The sequence below is a fragment of the Vulpes lagopus genome, chromosome 23 (genome assembly GCF_018345385.1).
Source record: "Vulpes lagopus strain Blue_001 chromosome 23, ASM1834538v1, whole genome shotgun sequence".
In the NCBI taxonomy this organism is placed as follows: domain Eukaryota; kingdom Metazoa; phylum Chordata; class Mammalia; order Carnivora; family Canidae; genus Vulpes; species Vulpes lagopus.
Window position 1 is genome coordinate 46,726,979 of NC_054846.1, and position 22,246 is coordinate 46,749,224.

The 22,246-nt window shown below is 39.6% G+C and overlaps 2 protein-coding genes across 2 annotated transcripts; both read right to left on the reverse strand.

The window, feature by feature from the left end:
* Positions 1–1,093: 1,093 nt before the first annotated feature.
* On the reverse strand, positions 1,094–2,086 carry LOC121481531 (olfactory receptor 11H6). Its single transcript, XM_041738951.1, has one exon. The coding sequence runs from the start codon at positions 2,084–2,086 to the stop codon at positions 1,094–1,096; it is 993 nt and encodes a 330-aa protein (XP_041594885.1).
* A 9,018-nt stretch (positions 2,087–11,104) lies between these two features.
* On the reverse strand, positions 11,105–11,983 carry LOC121481558 (olfactory receptor 11H4-like). The gene has a single exon (XM_041739022.1). It carries the CDS (start codon positions 11,981–11,983, stop codon positions 11,105–11,107), a length of 879 nt encoding a protein of 292 aa, XP_041594956.1.
* Positions 11,984–22,246: the final 10,263 nt, after the last annotated feature.

Here is a 22,246-nt window from a genome sequence, read left to right on the forward strand (position 1 = left end):
TTCTCTTAATACTTTTCCAACTGAGACTTTGCCCTGTAGGTTTCTGAGAGGCATAAAAGTATGTTTAGGACATTGTTATTCCACATCACAAGTGGCATTGTTACAATTGATTTGGGGAAACATTATGAGCGAAGATGCCCAACTGGGAGAACGTATAGATGATTATTGTGAAGTGCAGGGCTTAGAAGGCTGGATGGAGCAGTCTAGAGAATGAGGGCTTTGAATGGCAGGAGAATTTGTACTTTAAGTGATAGAAGGATGAAGATACTCTGTTTTCAGTGTGAAAGACAGCTTTAAACAATAAAAAAGTCCATTACTGGGTGGGTTTATTTGTTTAATTTTTGGTGGCATTTTGGTCCATTGCCTTTAAGAATATTTAATTTTCCAAATTTGGAAGATTGCACCCTCTACTGAAAAGCTCCAGGTACACATGCATTTCATTTTTTCCACCAGCTAAGATTAAAACAGTGAAGATACATCATAGACAAAAAATATATAAAACAACAAAATATAATTACTTAGCAAGGTAACACATGTTTAACATGTTTTATTTAGCATGTTTCATTGATGAGCTGAACTTGAATTGCTAAGGGACTATGAAAAAACAAATATCTTCCTCTACTTAAGTATGAGCAATAACACGATTTACTGAAGCCATTCTCTATTGTTTTTTAAATAAATAATCAAGGTTGGAGTGACACATTCTGCTTCTCTTTCTTTTTAAAAATTTTTTTAAATTTAAATTCAATTTAGTTAACTTAAAGTGTATTATTAGTTTCAGGGGTAGAATTTAGTGATTCATCAGTTGCATGTATTAACACCCAGTGCTCTTTACATCAAGTGCCCTCCTTAATGCCCGTCACCCCATAACCCCATCCCCCCATGCACCTCTCTTCCAGCATCCCTCAGTTTGTTTCCTATACTTAAGAGTCTCTTATGGTTTGCCCCCCTCTCTGTTTTTATCTTATTTTATTTTTCCTTCACCTCTCCTATGTTCACGTTTTATTTCTTAAATTTCATGTATGAGTGAAATCATATGTTACTTGTCTTTCTCTGACTGATTTTGCTTAGCATAATGCCCTCTAAAGATGTTTCAGTTTTGGTTACTTCTTAATCCTAGGACTTTCTTTAGGGCATCTTTCATGTCTTTGTTTCGGAGACTATAGATAAGGGGGTTTAAGAGTGGAGTCACTGCCGAGTATACCAGAGTGATGATCTTTTGCATTCCCGTTGGATTCCCTGATGTCGGGCTCACATACATCACCATAAGGGTTCCATAGAATAGAGACACCACCATTAGATGGGACCCACATGTGGAGAATGCTTTAGTTCGACTGGCACCAGAAGGAACACGAAGCACAGCTCTGAGAACCAGGGTGTAAGATCCCAGGATGAAGAGGAAGGGCCCGAAGATAATCAGTGAGTTGAAAGTGTAACAGAGAAGCTCAGTGGAAGGAGCAGGGATGCAGGCCAGTGCGAACAGTGGGCCTGGGTCACACACAAAGTGATCAATGATGTTGGGTCCACAGAACGGAAGTTGGGAGATGAGGACAATGGGGACTGGATAGCAGAGAAATCCACTCACCCAGCAAACACAGACCAGGGCCACACAGAGCTTCCCAGTCATGATGGAGGGGTAATGGAGTGGGCGACAGATGGCGAGGTACCGATCATAAGCCATAACTGATAAGAAGAAACACTCCGTTGTACCCAGTGAGAAAAAGAAGTAGAATTGAAGGAAGCACCCAGTGAAGGAGATGGTCTTGGTCTCGGAAAGGATGTTGACCAGCATATTTGGGACAGTGGAGGAGGTGTACCAGATCTCTAGGAAGGCAAAGTTTCCCAAGAAGATGTACATGGGTGTGTGAAGCTGCTTGTCCCATTTCACTATGCAGACAATAATCCCATTCCCCAGCAGGGTGAGGAGATAGATCACCAGGAAGAATGAGAAGAAAAAGTTCTGCATCTCTCTTTGACCAGGGAAACCCAGGAGGACAAACTCGGACACGAAATGCATTGTTGTGTTCTGGGATTCCAAAGCTGTTAGAGAAGCCGAGGTAACCAATGAGTGAATAATGATGAGCATTAGTAGGTTTTGCTAACAATTCACTTGTAAATGAACAAAGTATTTTTACTTTACATGATCTCATTTGATCTTCCAAGTGACCCTTGAGCTGTAAGGAAATGTGCTTCATTTCCCTTTTCCAGATAAAAAAAACTGAAGTTCAGAGAAATTTAAGCGATTTACTTAAATATGCAAAACCAGTAACTCCTAGATACACTGGCCCACTTAGAGATTGGTTTGGAGCAAAACTCACTCCATTTCAAATATTCCCAAAACCCTGAGTCTCAGTAATGTTTCATTTTTTTCATGTTAACATCATTGCCTCTTGGATATCCTTACATGTAAGCATACATTTTGGATATATCTCTTTACTTTGAAACAAAACTGAATATAAATCTGAAGCAATGAATTGTCTTCCTGGAGCGTCATATACAGAAGTCCAATGACAAGCAGGTGAGTGGAACTGTGCGGTGGGAGTCTCAAGCCTTCTTGCTTTTCTGCTCTGAAAGAGGTACTCTAGCAACACTGGGATTTTGTAAGAGCAAATCATTTGTGTAGCCCCCTCTAGGTCATATTCTGCTAGGTGGCATCTGGATTTGTAGAACAATCTAGCTCGTTCCCTCTTGAGAGGCTTTGGTTCCCTCAAAGCGCTTTATGTTGAGCAAAATCTGTCTTCTTTATTACTTCTTTGTACTGATCTGGGACTCTCCTTCGCTGAAGCTATACAGAATAAGTCTCATTCCTTTTCCATTATGGTGATAGTGGGGGGGGGGGGCTTAAATAACAGATTGAAGCTATCTCCCCTATACAAGATTTTTTGGATGCCATTTTTTTTCCTGGCTTGTTTCCTCCTTAGCTGCACTTTTCTACATCATGGCTAGGTTCTTGAAGTAACTTGTTATGTCCAGTATACATTTTTTCCAGTATACAAAGCCATGTTCCTCCTCCTCCTCCTCCTCCTCCTCCTCCTCCTCCTTCCTTTTGCTAGGAATTAAGCTTTAAACACTATAACTTTACATTCATCATTTTGCTTTTATCTAAATTAAATAATGAATTAGAAAGGTCACTTTAGGATATGCCAGAAGGATCTTCCTCATATTGGCTGAATTAGGAATGGAGATGTGAGTATAAATTTGGATGTTGCTAACAACCTTTCTATAGAACTATTGGTCCAGGCTTATTTCTTTATTTTTATTTTTAAAAATTTATATATTTGTCAAGCATGAGAGGGAGAAGGGGCAGAAGGAGAGAATCTCAGACAGGCTCCATGCTCAGCAGAGAGCCCAACACAGGGTTAGATCTCACGACTCCGAGATCATGACCTGAGCCAAAGTCAAGAGTTGGCTTCCTAACTGACTGAGCCACCCAGGTGCCCCATGTCCAGGCCTATTTCCATATCCTAAGGTTTCTGAGCTAAAATTCAATTTCGCTGGGTAAAAACACCACCAATATTTTAAATTTAGTAACACATTGACTATAGAAGTAGGATAATTTACCATATTATTTATTAATGTTACTGTTAAGATACTTACAAAATTGCATCCTATGCCATTTATATAATCTTCAGGGAGCATGAGGCCTGCTTCTCAGTATTTAATCAAACCTGGAGCAAACTGAGAGTAAATATTTTATTGCCAGGGTAACTTTGGATATTTGTATTGATTAACAATATTTTTAGAATGATGAAAAAGACTCTGTAATAAACATGACTTTTATGAAAATCTAAATTTTGTCAAGTAAGTTAGTTCAATGGACTATAATTATGACCATATAGATAAAAATTTCTAGGAGAGTTATAATTTCAAATATACTTCCCATAACTATACCTGTATTTGCCAGACCACATGCTGTCATTTTTGGTCAGAAAATATAGTTATTTGGCTTAAAAGAAAAAAAAAAGTTGAACTGAACTGAGGAGGGCACTTGATGGGATGAGCACTGGGTGTTATGCTATATGTTGGCAAATTGAACTCCAATAAAATAAATAAATAAATTATAGCACATTATCATTTACTTTTTCCATTTGGGCATTTAACAAATGTTTTTCACTATTATATTCCTAGCTAAGTCCTGAGGTACAATGGTAAGCATGAAAGATAAAATTTCTCTCCTTCTGGAATTTATGACTTATATAAGCAATCAAGACTACCACCTGCATTAGTGTCTTGAACTGTGTGTTTCATAGCACAAACCCAATTATACATTGTCCTGAAAACAATATTTATTTGAGCTCATATTAAGTTAGATAAATCTATGTAGTAAGGGTAGCAGCATGATTGCCAACTTTATTTGACACGAATGAGATATTTTTGGCTTTTTAAGACAGCAGGCAGAGACATGAGATATGAACTGATTTACTCTACTCACAGGCCAGGAAGCTCTTGGCACCAAAAAAAAAAAAAAAAAAAAAAAAAAAAAGAAAGAAAGAAAGAAAGAAAAAGAAATATAATTCCAATTCATGGTTTTTGACTTGGAACCAGACCTCATAAGTCTTAACTCCCTCCTGGTCGTCTGACTTCACGATGTCCAGGATATTTTGACATTTGTGCTGCACTGAAATTTTAGTTGCCTGTGGAATAGAGGATCAGGAAAAGGGATAAATGGGCTCCACAGACAATTTGAAATCTCTCTGTATCCATTCCTGCTTCCTCCACCTCCAAAGTACATCATTAGTAGCTCAAAGGGTGAACCTAAATTCATTTCTTTCATCTTTTATTCACCTCAAGTGATACAACAAATGAGCAGCTGGAGAGAGGAGGAAGGACAAGGAGCGTGGACAGTCTTTGTGCGAACTGCTAGGGAAGCCTGATCCATAACCGCAATTACTTGCTCGACATTTAAGCCACTTGCCCAGAGAAGTGCAGGGATTCTTTTTCATTTACATATTTATATTTTTAAGGTTAATTTGTAAATTTGGTCATTTGGTAAATTCGGTAAAGCCAAAGAACAAGGGACTTTGCTGAGGACTTTCTTGGCTTCCATTTTCCACTTGCCACTTAGCAAGAACTCTGAAAAATAAGAACATCCTGCTTTAGCTGCCCTAGTTGGAGGATATTTGTCAACCCAAACTACTAATCAATATTAGAAACAAAGCAGTACAGGACTCAGGCTTCATTCTAACCGAGGATTTAATGGCCTCTCAAAACATCCAAGACACTTGAGCCCTGTGTTCCCTAAGCGAGTTGTACAGTGGGAACTCTGATACTAGAGTGAATCCTTCATGAGAATAGATTACCCCAGACACAAGTATGGTAGGAAAAGAGAACTGCAGGACCTAAGACCTCGTTCCTACAAAGCACAAAGGAACAAAGACTGGGGGGTTTACAGAAGAACCACAGGCTCTTAGTATGGACAGCAGGAGGTATACAGGGGCAGGGACGCCCTGATGCTCGGGGCTTGCCTTACATGCTGGATGGGGTTTCTGGCTCCAAGGGGAAGATGTAAAGGAAGCCTCAGCCACAAGAACATCCTCATTTAACAATCAAAAAGGCCCATTCATGAGTAGAGAGCAGCATTTGTGGCCCAAGAGACTTGCTTCCTTTTGTATTCTGAGCCAAATGAAATTTGTCTTTCCTGCCGGTCGTTTTTAAGAATTTATATGTCCCTCCTGAATAGGATTCATAGCTCCCAGAATGCTCACTGTTCATGTGTCTCTGTGCGTGCATCTAATCCTGCCTATCTTTGTGTATATCTCCCCCAGTGGTTTGATTAGTAGGACACAGAGGTCCGAATAATATCCAAGAAGTCTTGTTGGCGGAGATATTCTTCCTCTAAGGAATTGATCTCCCTGGGGAAGAAATGGAAGAGAGGAGTGAGTGGGACAGGTTAATGGGAGAGAAGAAAGAGAATGTGTGTCCCTGAGAGAGAGGGAGGGAGGGAGAGAGAGAGAGAGAGAGAGAGAGAGAGAGAGAGAGAAGAGGACCATGGTTTTGTAGGACAACCTGAAATCTGGCATTGTGATGCTCGTGGCTCTAGTTTTCTTTATCAATACTCCCCTGGCTATTCGGGGTCTTTTCTGATTCCACACAAATCTTAAGATGAGTTGTTCCAACTCTCAGAAGAAACTCCATGGTATTTTGATAGGGATTGCATTGAACATGTAAATTGCCCTGGGGAGCATGGACGTTTTCACAATATTAATTCTTCTAATCCATGAGCATGGAATATTTTTCCATCTCTTTGTCTCTTCCTCAATACCTTTCAGAAGGTTCTGTAGTTTTTATACCTAAAACTTTACCTCTTTGGTTAGGTTTATTCCTAGGTATCCTATGTTTTTGGGTGCAATTGTAAATGGGATTGACTCCTTAATGTCTCTTTCTTCAGTCTCATTGTTAGTGTATAGAAATGCCACTGACTTCTGGGCATTGAGTTTGTATCCCGCCACACTGCTGAATTGCTGTAGGAGTTCTAGCAATCTTGGGGTGGAGTCTTTTGGATTTTCGATGTAGAGTATCATGTCATCTGCGAAAAGGGAGAGTTTGACTTCTTTGCTAATTTGGATGCCTTTTATTTCTTTTTGTTGTCTGATTGCTGAGGCTAGGACATCTTAAGATGCTGGAAACATTGGGACACCTGCACCCCGATGTTCACAGCAGCAATGTCCACAATAGCCAAACTGTGGAAGGAGCCTCAGTGTCCATCCACTGATGACTGGATAAAGAAGCTGTGGTCTATGTATACAGTGGAATTTTCCTCAGCCATTAGAAATGACAAATACCCACCATTTGCTTCGACATGGTTGGAACTGGAGGGTATTATGCTGAGTGAAATAAGTTAATTGAAACATATTGAAACATAGTGAAACATATTGTTTCACTTTTATGGGGAATATAAAAAATAGTGAAAGGGACTATAGGGGAAAGGAGAAGAAAATGAGTGGGAAAAATTAGAGGGAGACAAACCATGAGATTCCTAACTCTGGGAAACGAACTAGGGGTGGTGGAAGGGGAGGTGAGCAGGGGGTGGGAGTGACTGGGTGATGGGCACTGAGGGGGGCCTTTGATGGGATGAGCACTGGGTGTTATGCTGTATGTTGGCAAATCGAAGTTCAGTATAAACTGCATAAAGTTCAGTATAAAATGCAAAAAATATATATAAATAAGTAAAATAAAAAAAGTCTAGTTTGTCTGATGTTAATATTGCTACCCTCATTTTCTTTTGAAATCATTTGCATGATAGATGTTTCTCCATTCTGTCACTTTCAATCCATCTATGTCTTTAGGTCTAAAATGTAGGCAGTATATAGGTGGGTATTATTTTTTTCATCCATTCTATTGCCCTATGGCTTTTAGTTGGAACATTTAGTCCATTTTCATTCAAGGTAATTATTGATTCGTATGTATTATTGCCATTTTATTACTTGTTTGTGGTTGTTTCTGAGGACTTTCTCTTATCCTTTTAGCCTTTATCTCTTTTATGTTTTGCTGATTTTCTCTAGTGATATATTTGGATTTATTTCTCTTTATTCTTTGCATATTTATTAATTTTTTTGATATATGGTTACCATTATTTTGTATAGTAGCATACATTTTGCATATAGTAGCCTATATTAATTTGATGATTGTTCCAGTTTGAGCTCATTCTTTTTCCCTCTCCTGCCCACATTTTAGGTATATATTATATTTTATATCTTTTTTTTTGGTGAGTTCCTTGATTGATTTTTACAGAAATATTCATTTTTACTGCTTTTGTGTTTCCTACTTTATACTGTTGTGCCCAAGATTGCAAATCTGAGAAACCACCAAGGAGCTGATACTGATGCAAGTACATGAGGGTTTATTAACAAGCTCAAGCTTGGGTCCAAGTGCACCCGACACAGTGGAGCAGGGACTTGGACCCCGAGGGGGGTTACAGCTGGGTTTTAAGGGCTGGCCTAGGGGACCTCCAGAAGCGGGGGGGGGGGGGGGGGAGGAAATTCTTAAGCTCTGTTTTCATTCCAATACAGGACTTTCTGTCTCTGTCAAGGGTGTTCTGCGGTTTTCCCTGTAAAGCTCAGCTCTTATTCCCAGGGGCCTGGGACTGCTGTACTTGTGTTAACGCTAAACTTGAGGTGGAATGGCCTTGATTTTCTCGGCCTCCACATATACGTTTACTTTTTGTCTGTCCTTTTTTTTTTTTCAAAGATTTTATTTATTTATTCATGAGAGAGAGAGAAAGATAGACAGAGACACAGGCAGAGGGAGAAGCAGGCTCCATGCAGGGAAAGTCAGGCATGTTTTTTGCTTTTAAAAGCAGTGACTTTTGGGCAGCCCCAGTGGCTCAGTGGTTTAGCGCTGCCTTCGACCCAGGGCATGATCCTGGAGACCCGGGATCAAGTCCCACCTCGGGCTCCCTGCATGGAGTCTGCTTCTCCCTCTGCCTGGGTCTCTGCCTCTCTCTCTGTGTCTGTTATGAATAAATAAAATAAAAATCTTAAAAAAAGTAGTGACTTTATGAAGAAAAGGCCCTGGAGTGCCCTGCAATGAACAGTTTACCAGAACCTGGCAGTACCTGTATCAGGACAGTACCCTGAACGTGTCACTTATGCCCTGCTGTTGTGTCTGAGTCACGTTGCCTTTCACTGAAGTTCTCTGCACTGACTCTCCTATCCTGAGCTGCGCCTGTTTTCTGTGCTGTTAGTGGGACCCGTGTGGGCCAGATGTGAGGGAGTTGCCTGCCAGGGAACTTGGCTGAAGGGTGGTTGTGTTAGCAAAATTCATGCTGGATTCATGCTAGCAAAATTCACCAGTCCTGTGTTGGATTCTCTGAGGCACTGTGGTGGCTGGAGGCTACATGCAGGGGCGGTTGGGATGTGAGGCTGGGCATGGCCTATGAAGATGGCTGAGTACAGCTGCCTGGGTGTGTGACAGTCGCTGGGGGTGTGCAGGAGTGTGGCAGCTGGCACCATGTACAGCGGCAGCTGTGCCCCTGTATGTGGGCACTTTGCCTGGTGGTGGCTGGGGACGCACAAGTGGGCACAGTGGGTCATCTGGGCCCCGTGCAGTGGCAGCTGAGTACCTGGCTGCCAGGTGAGGGGCCTGTGCAGCATTAATAACATTGCCCTGAGCCCTGGGCTGAGGCTACTAGTGTCTGTGTGGACCTGCCTCCTGAAGGTAGCTCAGAACTGTCTTCCATAAGCAACCACTGCCCCTCCCCCCATTATGTAAACTGCTGTTTTTGTGTTGCCTCTCTATGCGGGCTGCCGGCCCCTTAAGGGCAGCAGCTCAGCTGTCACTCCCATCCCAGCTCTCCCAGTGTTGGGTTAGCTGACTTTTAAAACTCCAGGCTCCAAGTTCCACTGGTTTTACAAACTTACGAAGTTCAGCCACTTTGGTTTTCAAAACTAAACATTATGGGGATTAGTCTTCCTCATGTGACCTTCCTGGTATGAAGGCCCATTTCCCATGGGCATGGCTCCCTCCCTCCAACAAGCAGCCTTCCTCTGCCTTTCTGACTTTCCTAACCTTTCAGTTGCAGCAGCTTTTCTATATTTAGTTGTGGAGTTTTTTCTGACAGTCTTTGTATTGCTCTCCAGTTTATTGACTTGAATGTAGATTCTATCTAGTTGTCAACATGGACAGGATGAGGTCAGAGTCCTCCTACTCCACCATCTTCCTAAGCGCTCCTCTCTATTATCTCTTACGATTGTTGTGAAAACATCATTCCAGAATTAGAAGTTTCTTTCTTAGAATCTAGGAGGACTTTCATTCATTTTGAGCAAAGGAGCTCCCTGGCTTTCCCCTCTCCCCAACTATGTATCCTCAAGGACAGATTACAGATACAAATTCCTTTAGAAATAGACCTTTTTATTTGACAACTAGAAATTAGAGTTCTAAAATGGCCATGCCTCTCTCTATTGTCCACGAAACTGTTATAATATAAATGGGATTATGTTACTCTGCTGCTCAAAAGTCTCCAAAAGCTTCCCATCTCAGTCAGAATTAAAAGTTCTTAATATGGTGTACAAGGTTCTGCACACTTTGGCCCTTCAATCATTCTCTCTGACTTTATCTTCAATTCTTACCCCTTAATCACTCTACTTCTGACAATTCTACCTCCTTGCTGTTACTTGAACATAATTCTTCCTTGGAATCTTATAGAGAACCTGTTTCCCTCTTCCTGGAATGCTCTTGCCTCAGGTGTCTATATGGCTCATTCTCTTATCGTCTCAAGCTTTTGCTTAAATGCTGCCACCTTCATGTGGCCTTCCCTGATGATAATTTATTTAAAATTTTAACCCTTTGTCCCATACTTCCTCTCCTCACTCACCTTCCTCCATAGTGTCTATCACTTTTTTGGCATGCTATATATTGTACTTATTTTTTTAGTTGTCTGTCCTCCACTGGAAAGAAAACTCCACATGGATAGTGGTTTTTCAACATTTTAATCATGGTGTATCTCTGGAACTGAAGAGTGCTTAGAACATAGAAAATAGAATGAACCTTTTGTTGAAAGAATTACTACCATTTTATTTAATGTTAGGATATGTATCACTTATATAAACATGAAACTTTGTCTCTAACCTGGAAGAGTCTCAACCATGCAGAGCCAAGGGATAAGAAAGCCATTCTGTTATTAAATCCTCTAAGTATGTATCCATTAGGCATTTAAATTAGATTCTTTATTCACTTTAAAAAATATTGGACTGTTTTGAGCAATGCCTTGAGTACACCAAGGCTGAGCACCTGGGGTAACTACCATTGTTCTACTTTCTACTGCTGTTTCCCAATAACCAAAACTAAACAGTATGCAATAGTACGATATGATGCCCTTATAATCACTGCCTACTGGAGTTATCCATTTTGAAAATATTGTTACATTTGGAATGTAAAATGAATCAGCTATGGTTTATCTCTACCAGGTTGGCTGAAGAATAAAACATTGAGGGTCTCCACTGAGAAATATTTTCTTTAAAGTGTGCACTGGAGAATTAGTAGCAGTAAATCAAGTCTTTCTTAATTAATCTTTCATGTCTGGACATTGATTTGCTTGGTCTCATAGATACATAAACATGCTCATTCTATCCTCAGGATTTTTTAGTGCAGCCTTCCTTTCCTTGTTTCATAAACTGTAAATCAGAGGGTTTAAGAAGGGAGTCACCACGGAATAGAACAAAGTCAAAATCTTCTGAACTTCAGCTGGGTTATCAGCTGTGGGGCTCACATACATTGCCAAAAGGGCCCCAAAGAATAAGCATACCACTGTCAGATGTGATCCACAGGTGGAGAAGGCCCTTTGCCGGCCAGCAGCTGAAGGCACTTTTAACACAACTATCTGTAAAAAAGTATAAGAGCCAAGAATGTACAGAAGTGTGAGGATGATAATGAGGGAGCTTAGGACATAGTGGATGATCTCCATGACTAGATTTGGGGCACAGGACAGAGCCATCAGTGGGTCCATGTCACACACAAAGTGATCAATGGTGTTGGGTCCACAGAAAGGCAATTGAGAGAGCTGTACGGTCGAGACAGTGTAACTAAGAAACCCCAACGCCCAGCAAAAAGACATCAAGATATGGCAGAATTGTTGAGTCATGGTGGTTGAGTAGTGCAGTGGATGGCAGATAGCCAGGTACCGATCGTATGCCATGATGCAGAGGAAATAGGTTTCAGTTGTACCAAGGGAAGTAAAAAAATATAACTGGAGGAAACAGCCAACAAAGGAGATGGTTTTTGTCTCTGAGAGGAAATTGGCTAGCATCCTGGGTACCATGGACGTAACGTACAAGATTTCAAAGAAAGAGAAGTTCCCTAGGAGAATATACATTGGAGTATGGAGCCGTTGATCCAGCGTCACAGCACAGACAATGGTCCCGTTTCCCATTATGGTAAATATATAGATCCCAAAGAACAACAAGAAAAGGAAACTTTGCAACTCCTGACAACCAGGGAAGCCTAAGAGGACAAATTCAGCCACAGTGCTTGTCTCTGAATTGTTCATGAATTCCAGGGCTGCAGGGGGACAGAAAACACGATTATACAAGGTATATCATTTCCTGAAAAACTTGTATAGGAAACCTACACAAGGTGTGTATGTTGGCTATTTGGCAGTTAGCTTGGAATAACCCATCCATTAGCTCCCAGCTCTTATTTAAAAGTAACCAATCAACAATCCTGATGATCCCAGATTTCAATAATCTTGGGTTCATAACAATGGAATATTTACATTATTTGAATTTTCTTTATCACTGGGGTTAAGTTTAAAAGAAAAGTAATCTTGGGGCACCTGAGTGGCTCAGTTGGCTAGGCATCTGCCTTCCACTCTGGTCATGATCTCAGGGTCCTAGGATCCAGCCCCATGTCAAGCTTCCTGCTTGGTGGGGAGCCTGCTTCTCCCTCTCTCTTTGCTCCTCCCCCTACTCATGGTCTTTCTCTTGCTCTTTTTCTCTCTCTCAAATATACAAATAATTTTTTTTTTTAAGGAAAATACTCTCTTCCCTTTGAGATTTTGGAAACTCAGAGTATTACCCTCTGTTAAAGGCTGTAAAATGGTTATCAGCTGGTATGTCTTTTCCTACCCATAGTTAATTATTTCTAATAGAACAGTTTTTAGTCTGTGTTATTTTTTTAGTCAATAATTAAGAGTGGAATAACTTTTTTTTTTTTACATCTCACCCCAAGTAGAAAGTGCTTGATGTCTCAGATACACTAGGTCTATGAATATCCGTTCATACTCTCTGAGCTTTTTGCACCAGAATAATTTTCTCGCATAATGAATGACAACAATTGACAAATTTTAGCATAGAAACCAAGAGGAAAGGTCATAGTAATATTTTTCTGGAGAGTGGGGAATAATAATGACCTCGGAATATTACTTGAGTTGAGTTATATTGAGTTGATGCTTTTAAACTCACATAATTTGTCAATTGAGTCTTCACTATTTTAAACAAATGTGGTGTTTTATGTCATTTACCATAAATCTTTCATTAAAGTAAACAATTTGAAAAAAAAACCACACAGTTTCAAATATATGGTTCAACTACTTGGAAAGATTCATTCCTATGTTGCCCACATATCATGCATGATGGGTTTCAGTATTTCTTACCATAACCTCACCTGTGCAGGAAACACAGGATCTTCGTAAGCTGGGAAAGGTCAGTTTTCAAAAGTCAAACAAACATAACATAGCTCTAAATGTTGCAAAAGGTCAATTCTTCTTACTGAACATAAATTATATTTTCTTTCATTTTGGTTATACACAAAACATATGTGAAAATATTCAGTAAGCTTTCTCCAACTGCAAGGATTTTTTTTTAAACATTAAGTTATTCAATACATTTCAAACAATCTAAAATGCTTATGTCTTGTTATTTCAGTTTATTAATGCTACAAATGCTATAAGTACTAAATTTACCTTGCCAAAACTAAAATTTACTTTCAAAATGAAAATATTTATTTAAAATAATTAAGAATATGAAAAATAGAGAAACAGACACACACAAAAAAACCCCTCCCAAACAACCCCACTTCCTAGAAAAAATTAATTTTAACTCTTTGGAGAATTGCATCCTTCTTTTCTTTAAAAATTAAAATGGAATTTTAAAAAATATGCTCTTTTATAACTTACTTTTAAGACTTAATAAACTTGTCTTCTTTCCATGTTTAAAATACAGCTCTACTCCATATAATCCAGTAATTCCACTTCTAAGTGTTCACCTGAAGAAAGCAAAAATGGTACTTTGGAAAGATATATGCACCCCTATATTTATTGCAGCACTGTAATAGCCAAGATATGGAGCCTACTGCATCCATCAGTAGATGAATGGATTAAGAAATGTGGTTTATACACACAATGGAATATTCCTCAGCCATAAAAAAATGAAGTCTTGCCATTTGAGACAACATGGATGGACCTTGAGGGTATTATGCTAAGTGGAATAAGTCAGAGAAAGACAAATACCATATGATTTCAAATGTACGTGAAATCTAAAAAACAAAGAACAACAAAAATAAAAAATAGAAACAGATTCATAGAGAGCAAACTGATAGCTGCCAGTGTGGAGGGGGTTAGAGAAAAGGCAATATAAGTGAAGAAGAGTAAAATACATAAATTTATAGTTATAAAATAAGTCACAAGGTGAAAAGTACAGCATAGGGAATATAGTCAATAATATTGTAATAATGTGTATGGCGACAGATGGTAACTATCCTTATGGTCCTGAGCATTTTATAATTTACATGGTTGTTAAATTATGTTGTATGCTTGAAACTAATGTATGCCAACCATGCTTCAATTAAAATAAAAAAATATATAGCTCTATATGATCTGTTCAGTGGCTACATTGTCTTCCATAGATTTAATGAACTTCTTAGTGATAGTTTGTTACCAATATTTTGTATTATAATAAGCACTATATCATATTCTTCTTATTAATATATAATTATTAATTTGTAACATTTTATTATGAATATATTTGACACATACAGTGAGCTTATAATGATTAAAATTAATAATTAGACTAATCAATCTATGGTCTTAGTTTTTGATGATGAAGATTTTAGGTATGTTTTTGATGTCATCACTAAAGTCATCAGGTCAAAACTCTATTTAAAAACTAAGTTTTTTATCCGAGTGTATTTAACGTGCAATGTTACATTAGTTTCAGGTGTACATGATTCAACAGCTTTATATGTCAGGCCTTGCTCACCACCAGTGTAGCTGCCATCTGTCACCATACAATGTTATTACAATACCATTGGCTACATTCCTATGCTGTGACTTTTATTCCCATGATTTACTCCTTCCATAACTGGAACACTGTATCCTCTACTCTCCTTCACCCATGTGCCCTACCGTCCCCTCTCGGAACCATCAGTTTGTTCCCTGCATTTATAGGTCTGACGTATTTGTTTTGTTTTTTAGATTTTGCAAAGAAGAGAGATCATGTGATCATATGTCTTGCCCTGTCAAGTCAAAACCCTGTTATTAATAAGATAAATTCCTTTTAAGCTTTCTTTTTAAAAATTTTTAAATTTTAGTTAGTTAACGTAGAGTATAATATTGGTTTCATGAGTACAATTTAGTGATTCATCACTTACATAGAACAACCAATGCTCACAAGTGCCCTTCTTACCAGCTATCACCCATTTAGCCCATCCCTCACTCGCTTCCCTCCATCAAACCTCAGTATATCCTCTGTCATTAAGAGTCTCTTATGGGGGGGATCCCTGGGAGGCTCAGCAGTTTAGCACCTGCCTTCCGCCCAGGGCGTGACCCAGGGTCCCGGGATCCAGTCCCACATCAGGTTCCCCGCAGGGAGCCTGCTTCTCCCTCTGCCTGTGTCTCTGCCTCTCTCTCTCTGTGTCTCTCATGAATAAATAAATAAAATCTTAAAAAAAAAAAGAGTCTCTTATGGTTTGCTTCCTCCACCTCTTTATTCTCTTCCCACCTATTCATCTTTTTTTCCCCTTAAATTCCACATGTAAGTGAAATCATATGGTATTTGTTTTTCTCTGACTTATATTTGCTTAGCATAATACACTCTCGTTTCATCCACACTGTTGCCAATGGCAAGATTTCACTCTTTTTTTTAAATTTTTATTTATTCATGATAGTCACACACAGAGAGAGAGAGGCAGAGAGAGAAGCAGAGGGAGAAGCAGGCTCCACGCACCGGGAGCCCGACGTGGGATTCGATCCCGGATCTCCAGGATCGCTCCCTGGGCCAAAGGCAGGCGCTCAACTGCTGCGCCACCCATGAATCCCCATTTCACTCGGGGGGGGGGGGATTACTAGAGAGAAATGGAGAGCACAAATGGGAGGGGGGGGGAACAGAGGGAGAAGCAGACTTCCCACTGAGCTGGGAGCCCAGGACAGGGCTCAATTCCAGGACCTTGAGATCATGACCTGAGGCAAGACAGACACTTAAGTGACTGAGCCGCTGAGGTGCTCCAAGATTTCATTGTTTTTGATAGCTGAGTAATATTCTGATATATATATATATATGTATATATATATATATGATGGATTAAGATGATATATATATATTTTATATATTATAAAACATATATATGTTTTTATATATATCATCTTAATCCATTCAGTTTTTAAACTTTATTTTTTAAAAATTTTATAAGATAAATTCATATTTAATATTTCTATAAATGTTATCTATGTCTCTGCTAGAGCATGTGCCATAATGACTAAATCATGTATTTATGTGTTTCTTTCTAGATTGAAAACTTATAATTAATGATATCACCTAAAAGCTAATCTACTGAGATTATGAACTATCACTGAGCACCCACTCCGAGCATCATCAGATGGAGTTTTAGTGACTCTGACTGAACTTTTAGTGGGGTCACAATCACACCTGTGCTGTATAATCCCTTCTTGCCTCATATCCCTGTCATATGTGCGTCCATTCTAAATATAATCCCCTTAGTCCTTTGCCCTCTTTTATATTTTCAAATCTATAATCACCATTCTGCTCAATGCTTCTTATTCTGTCTTTTCCTTTAGAAGAGCTCCCTTCCTCCCCTTACACATTTCTTGGTGAATGGCTCTACTCTTAGCATTTGCCAGAGCCAGAAGCTTGGGAGTCATTCAAGGCATTTTCTAGTTCTGTCACCTTCTGTAGGCAGTCAGTCACCACATCCTGTTGATTTTCCCTACAAGTGTCTCTCAAATCCATCCTAGGCATGTAGGAAATCAATGTAAAAGCTTTCTTTGTTTGAACGGCCCAGTAATGGAGTGGAGCTGCTAGACACAAAACCTAGGAAGAAAAATAGACCTCATCACAAAGAACTGAGAATGTGGTTTTAGGAGGAAAGCACCTGGTTTGGTGAGGAAGAAAGAGCTCACCCTCTGGCGATATCTATGTGCTGACACACCATAGCTGGAGCACGTTCACAACTGATTGGCTCAACCCGGTAATACATAACTCCGTGGCTTTAGATCACTGTACTTAAAGGAAAATAAATGATAATATCACATTGATTTGGGATCAAATACCATATGACATACTGGATGCTCTTCAGCAAGTTAACATTGATTTTTCAGAGTTTTTGTGCAAATACTGTTAACTACATGTGCCTGGTACAGTTCCTGGAATAGATTAGACCTGAAAAAATTCATAGCTATTGTTAATACTACCAACAACTATGATTACAAAGTAATTAGGATAAGCTTTCTTTGGCATAACCATTTAAAACCTAAATTAAAAACAATATTAAATGAATCTAAGAAACTGACAAAAAAGTCACTAAGTTTCAGTGCATCACACAGCAGAGCTATGGGTAGCTCTCTTTGGTTGCTCAGATTTATTTTACTGACTTTCTCATATATTCTGGTGCTTTAAAACATAGAGCTTCATCTGATAAAAAGGAAGAAGACATAAAACATGGTAGTGTTAATAATTCAAGATGTAGGAAATCAATGGTCAAAGCGAGGGCATCACATTACCGGTGCTGTCGTAAGAGCTAAGGGGCAATAAATTATATTTAACTTAACTGGGCATTTAGAAAATGAGTTGTTGAACCACATCTTCTAATATTGTTATATAATTCATCAGATTTCTGAATAATGAGGCATTCCTCTGTGAATCATTAGGCCAGAAAGTTTTAGGGATTGTTAAACTGAGGGAGATCTGAGTAGCTGGGTCCTGGAGTCAACAGTTGATGTAACACAACTTATTATTAAATTACTGGAGTTACTGTGGGTGAAATCAAATACCAAGAGGCATAAAATCCACACAAGTCTCCAAAAATGTATTAATACTAAAATGGGATTTTACTGGAGCTAGCATCCATTTGCAGATGTCTTCGAAAAAAAAATGCAGTGATGCCTAGACAGAGAGAGATCTTACTTACACTTCATGATAGGGCCAAGTGTGGAGAAGGCTGGGCGTATCTTCTCATGGATGCCTTTGCTTCCTTTATGTGAAATCAAGACAGGGGCCTGACCCCGAAAGTCCTGGGGTACACAAAGGTGACCGCTGACACTCTCTTTCTTCCCTTCCTGAATCCCTCCCTCTCCCCAGGCCCCCAGGCACTGCAGGCTCCAGCTTTCCAGTAACTCCTGGAGAATCCTGGATGCTCCAAAGAGACGCCTTCAAGTTAAAGGTGAGCACAGGCAGAAATGGTCGGCCTGCCTCCTTTTCTCTCTTTGAAAAAACTCTTAAAAATTGTGCTCCACCCCCACCGCCACCGCCACTCCTGACTTCTATCCTCTGGGGTCTCCCTACTTGAGAGGTGTAAAGATTGCCCCACGTGTCAGGGGCCCATGGGGCTGCAGTCAGGGCAGGGGGTGCTTCTGGGGGCGAGGGGGGAGCCCGTGAAGGCAGCGCAGACCCGCCATCTGCCCTTGAGCATCTGCCTTGGGCCTCGGTTGCCCATTGGTGTTTTCAGGGGCGTGTGTAAGCAACTCAGCCCCCCAGCACACAGATCTGTCATTTGTCTCTCTCACCAGAGGACATCAGCAGGTGGATTTTATTATTATTTTATTTTTATTTTTATTTTTTTATTTTTTATTTTTTATTTTTAGCAGGTGGATTTTATATATTGGTTATTTTGCTGTAAAATAGTTGAAAGAAGTGAGATGCGAACCTCATGAGATTTCGAGATGAGGACACAGATGAACAAAGGTGAAGGGTGTGTTGTTGAGACTCTGGGGGGCAATTAAGGTTTCATCTTAGAGACTATTGCCAAGTCCTCAGTCTCCCCTTGGGAGGGTCTATGACTCCCTCAGGACTCTTTGGTGCGACATCCTTTCTTTATTCAGTTTTTACATAGTTTGGGTCCAATTGGCTCCCAGAGTGAAGGCAGGAATAATGTCGTAAAGGCCGTGCTGAGGTGTCTGCGTGGATTTCCAGAGAATTTCTTTTTGTTTTCAGGAGAAATAGTTTTCACTGTGAAATACAGTAAATGTTTACAGTGTATATTGCTTATACCCTGGAAATGTGCTTTCTTCACATACTTCCATAAATCTTTGCTTCCAGCCCTTAATTACTAACAGACTCTGTTTTCTGTCTGTCCTATGTGTTCTTTGTTTCTTCTTTCTTGTTTTCTCCTTTTAATTCAGGTATTTTTATGTCTTTTGCCTCTATTATCTCTTTTTCATGATTTTACAATATTTTGTATTGTGGTAAAATATGCATAGCATAAAAATGGTCATTTTAACCATTTAATTTATTTTTAATTTGAGAGGAAAATAGCACCCGCGTGAGAGCCCACACAGGAGGCGGGAGAGGGAGAAGCAGGCCCCCCGCTGAGCAGGGTCTTAGGGCTCAACCCCAGGACCCTGGGATCTGACCCTAAGCCAAAGGCAGACACTTAACCAACTGAACTACCTCGGTGCCCCCATGTTAATCATTTTAAGATACAAAGTCCTGAAGCATTAAATATATTCACATTGTAATGCAACCATCACCAACATCCATCTCCAGAACTTTTTCATCATCCCAAAGTAAAACTCTGTACCTATTGAACAATAAGTTCCCACTCCCCTCTCCCATAGCCTGACAATATATTGGGGCAATTGGAGGAAATGGTATGCGTAAATCCAAGCAACAGCTGAACCATGGCCACAAACTTCCAGGGATGGCAATTTTTGGTTTTTCTCTGAGTGGTGTGAGGTTTAGTTCTGGTTCATGCTTACTTGAGGATAAAGACCACTAAGGGTTCCCTATGAAGTTCCCTCAACTTCATGTGAGCCCTGGGATCCCATCTCCATCTCTCCTGCCAGGCATTGCCATGATGCATAAGGATTTGAACTATAGGCAAGTGCATTCTTTTTTTTTTTTAAAGATTTTATTTATTTATTCATGAGAGACAGAGAGAGAGAGAGAAAGAGAGAGACAGAGGCAGAGACACAGGCAGAGGGAGAAGCAGGCTCCATGCAGGGAGCCCAACGTGGGACTCGATCCCGGGTCTCCAGGACCAGGCCCTGGGCTGAAGGCGGCGCCAAACCGCTGGGCCCCCCGGGCTGCCCTAGGCAAGTGCATTCTGAACTTGAATGACTTTAGTGCTTACCACTCAGACTTCCAAAAAAAATTGACCTAGCAGTTTCATGTTGTCTCTCCATATTGTCAGCACTTTCAAGTTTTATTATTATTTTTAAAATTCAGTATCTTTCAGGGTGCTTGGCTGGCTCGGTAGGTGGAGCATGCAACTCTTGATCTCGGTGGTGAGTTCAAGCCCCATATTGGTGTAGAGATTTAAAAGATTCAGTATTTTTCTTTATTCTTATAAGGATGGTAGATTGAAGTATCCAGCTTTCTATTACAAAAACTTGTGTTTACTACAGATTTTGTTTTATTTTAATTATTATTATTTGAGAGAGAGAGAAAAAGAGCATGCACATGTTTGCATGTGAACTGGGAGGGAGGGGCAGAGGGAAAGGGAGAGAGAATCCCAAGCGGGCCCCAACACCCAGTGTGGAGTCTGTTGTAGGGCTCAATCCCACAGCCCCGAGATCATGACCTGAGCTGAAATCAAGAGTTAGTGGCTTACCTGACTGAGCCTCCCAGGTGCCTTCCTTAAAATTTTGAAAAAATATTTCAATTTGGACTTTAATTAATGTCATATTTTATAGTCATTTTGGTTTGAGGAGCTCATTACTCTCTAGGAGTAGTTAGTTATATAGTGACTTATAGAGGAATTCCTAGAAGCACTTATATTCTTTTCCTAAAAAATATTGATTTATTTATTTTTAACTTCGAGTTGTAGTTGACCTCCAGTGTTACGTTAGTTGCAGGGACAATGTAGTGATTCAACAACTTTATTTATTTTTTAAATTTTAATTCCAGGATCCCTGGGTGGCGCAGCGGTTTAGCGCCTGCCTTTGGCCCAGGGCGCGATCCTGGAGACCCAGGATCGAATCCCACGTCGGGCTCCCGGTGCATGGAGCCTGCTTCTCCCTCTGCCTGTGTCTCTGCCTCTCTCTCTCTCTCTCTGTGACTATCATAAATAAATAAAAATTAAAAAAAATAAATTTTAATTCCAGTATGGTCAACATGGTGTTATATTTGTGTCAGGTGTATAATACAGCGATTCAGTGATTTCAAAGGGAACTCAATGCTTGTCAAATAATACGTTATGCTATGCTCCCCGTAGGTGTAGCTGTCGTGTCATCATACAACACTATGATAACATCATTGACTATATTCCCTATTCTGTGCCTTTTATTTCCATCACTTACTCATTCCATAATGGAAGCCTGTATCTTCCACTCCCCTTCACCCGTTTTGCCCATTCTGCTACTCTTCTCCCTTCTGGCCATCATCAGTTTGTCTCTGTATTCATAGATTTGATTCTGCTTTTTGTCTATTCATGTGTTTTGCTTTTTAGCTTCCACACATAAGTGAAATCATATGGTATTTGATTTTCTCTGTCTGACTTATTTCACATAGCGTAATACCCTTTAGGTCCATCAGTTGTCACAAATGGCAAGATCTCATCCTTTTTTATGGCTAATATTCCATTATATATAAACATACACCCCCCATATTCTTGATCCATTCATTTATTGATAGACACTTAAGCTGCTTCTATTATCTTGGCTATCATAAATAATGTTGCAGTTAACACTGGAGGATACATATATCTTTTGAAATAGTGTTTTTGGGGTAAATACCCAGTACTAGAATTATTGGATTCTATGGTATTTCTATTATTAACTTTTTGAGGAACCCTCATACTGTTTTCCAAATTGGTCATATCAATTTACATGGCCACCAATGGTGCACAAGGGTTACTTTTTCTCCACATCCTCACCAATCTTTGTTATTTCTTATCTTTTTTTTTTTTGTTTTAGCTGTTCTGACAAATCTAAGGTGATATCAATGGATGGACCTAAGGTGATATCTCATTATGGTTTTAATTTGCATTTCCCTGATGATTAGTGATGTTGAGCATCTTTTCATGTGTCTGTTGGCCATCTGTATGTCTGTAGGTTATTTTTTTTTGTCTTGTTGATGGTTTCCTTCACTGTGCAAAAGCTTTTTATTTAGACATAGTCCCAATAGTTTATTTTTGTTTTTGTTTCTCTTGCCTCAGGAGACATATCTAGAAAATTGTTACTAATGACTGATGTCAAAGAAATTACTGCTTATGTTTTCTTTTAGGATATTTATGGCTTCAGGTTTCAAATTTAGGTCATTAACCCATGTTGAGTTTATTTTTTGTGTATGGTGTTGGAAAGTGGTCCAGTTTCATTCTCCTCACCTGAAGCAACCCCTGTTATTAGTTTCTGGATCCCCTTTAG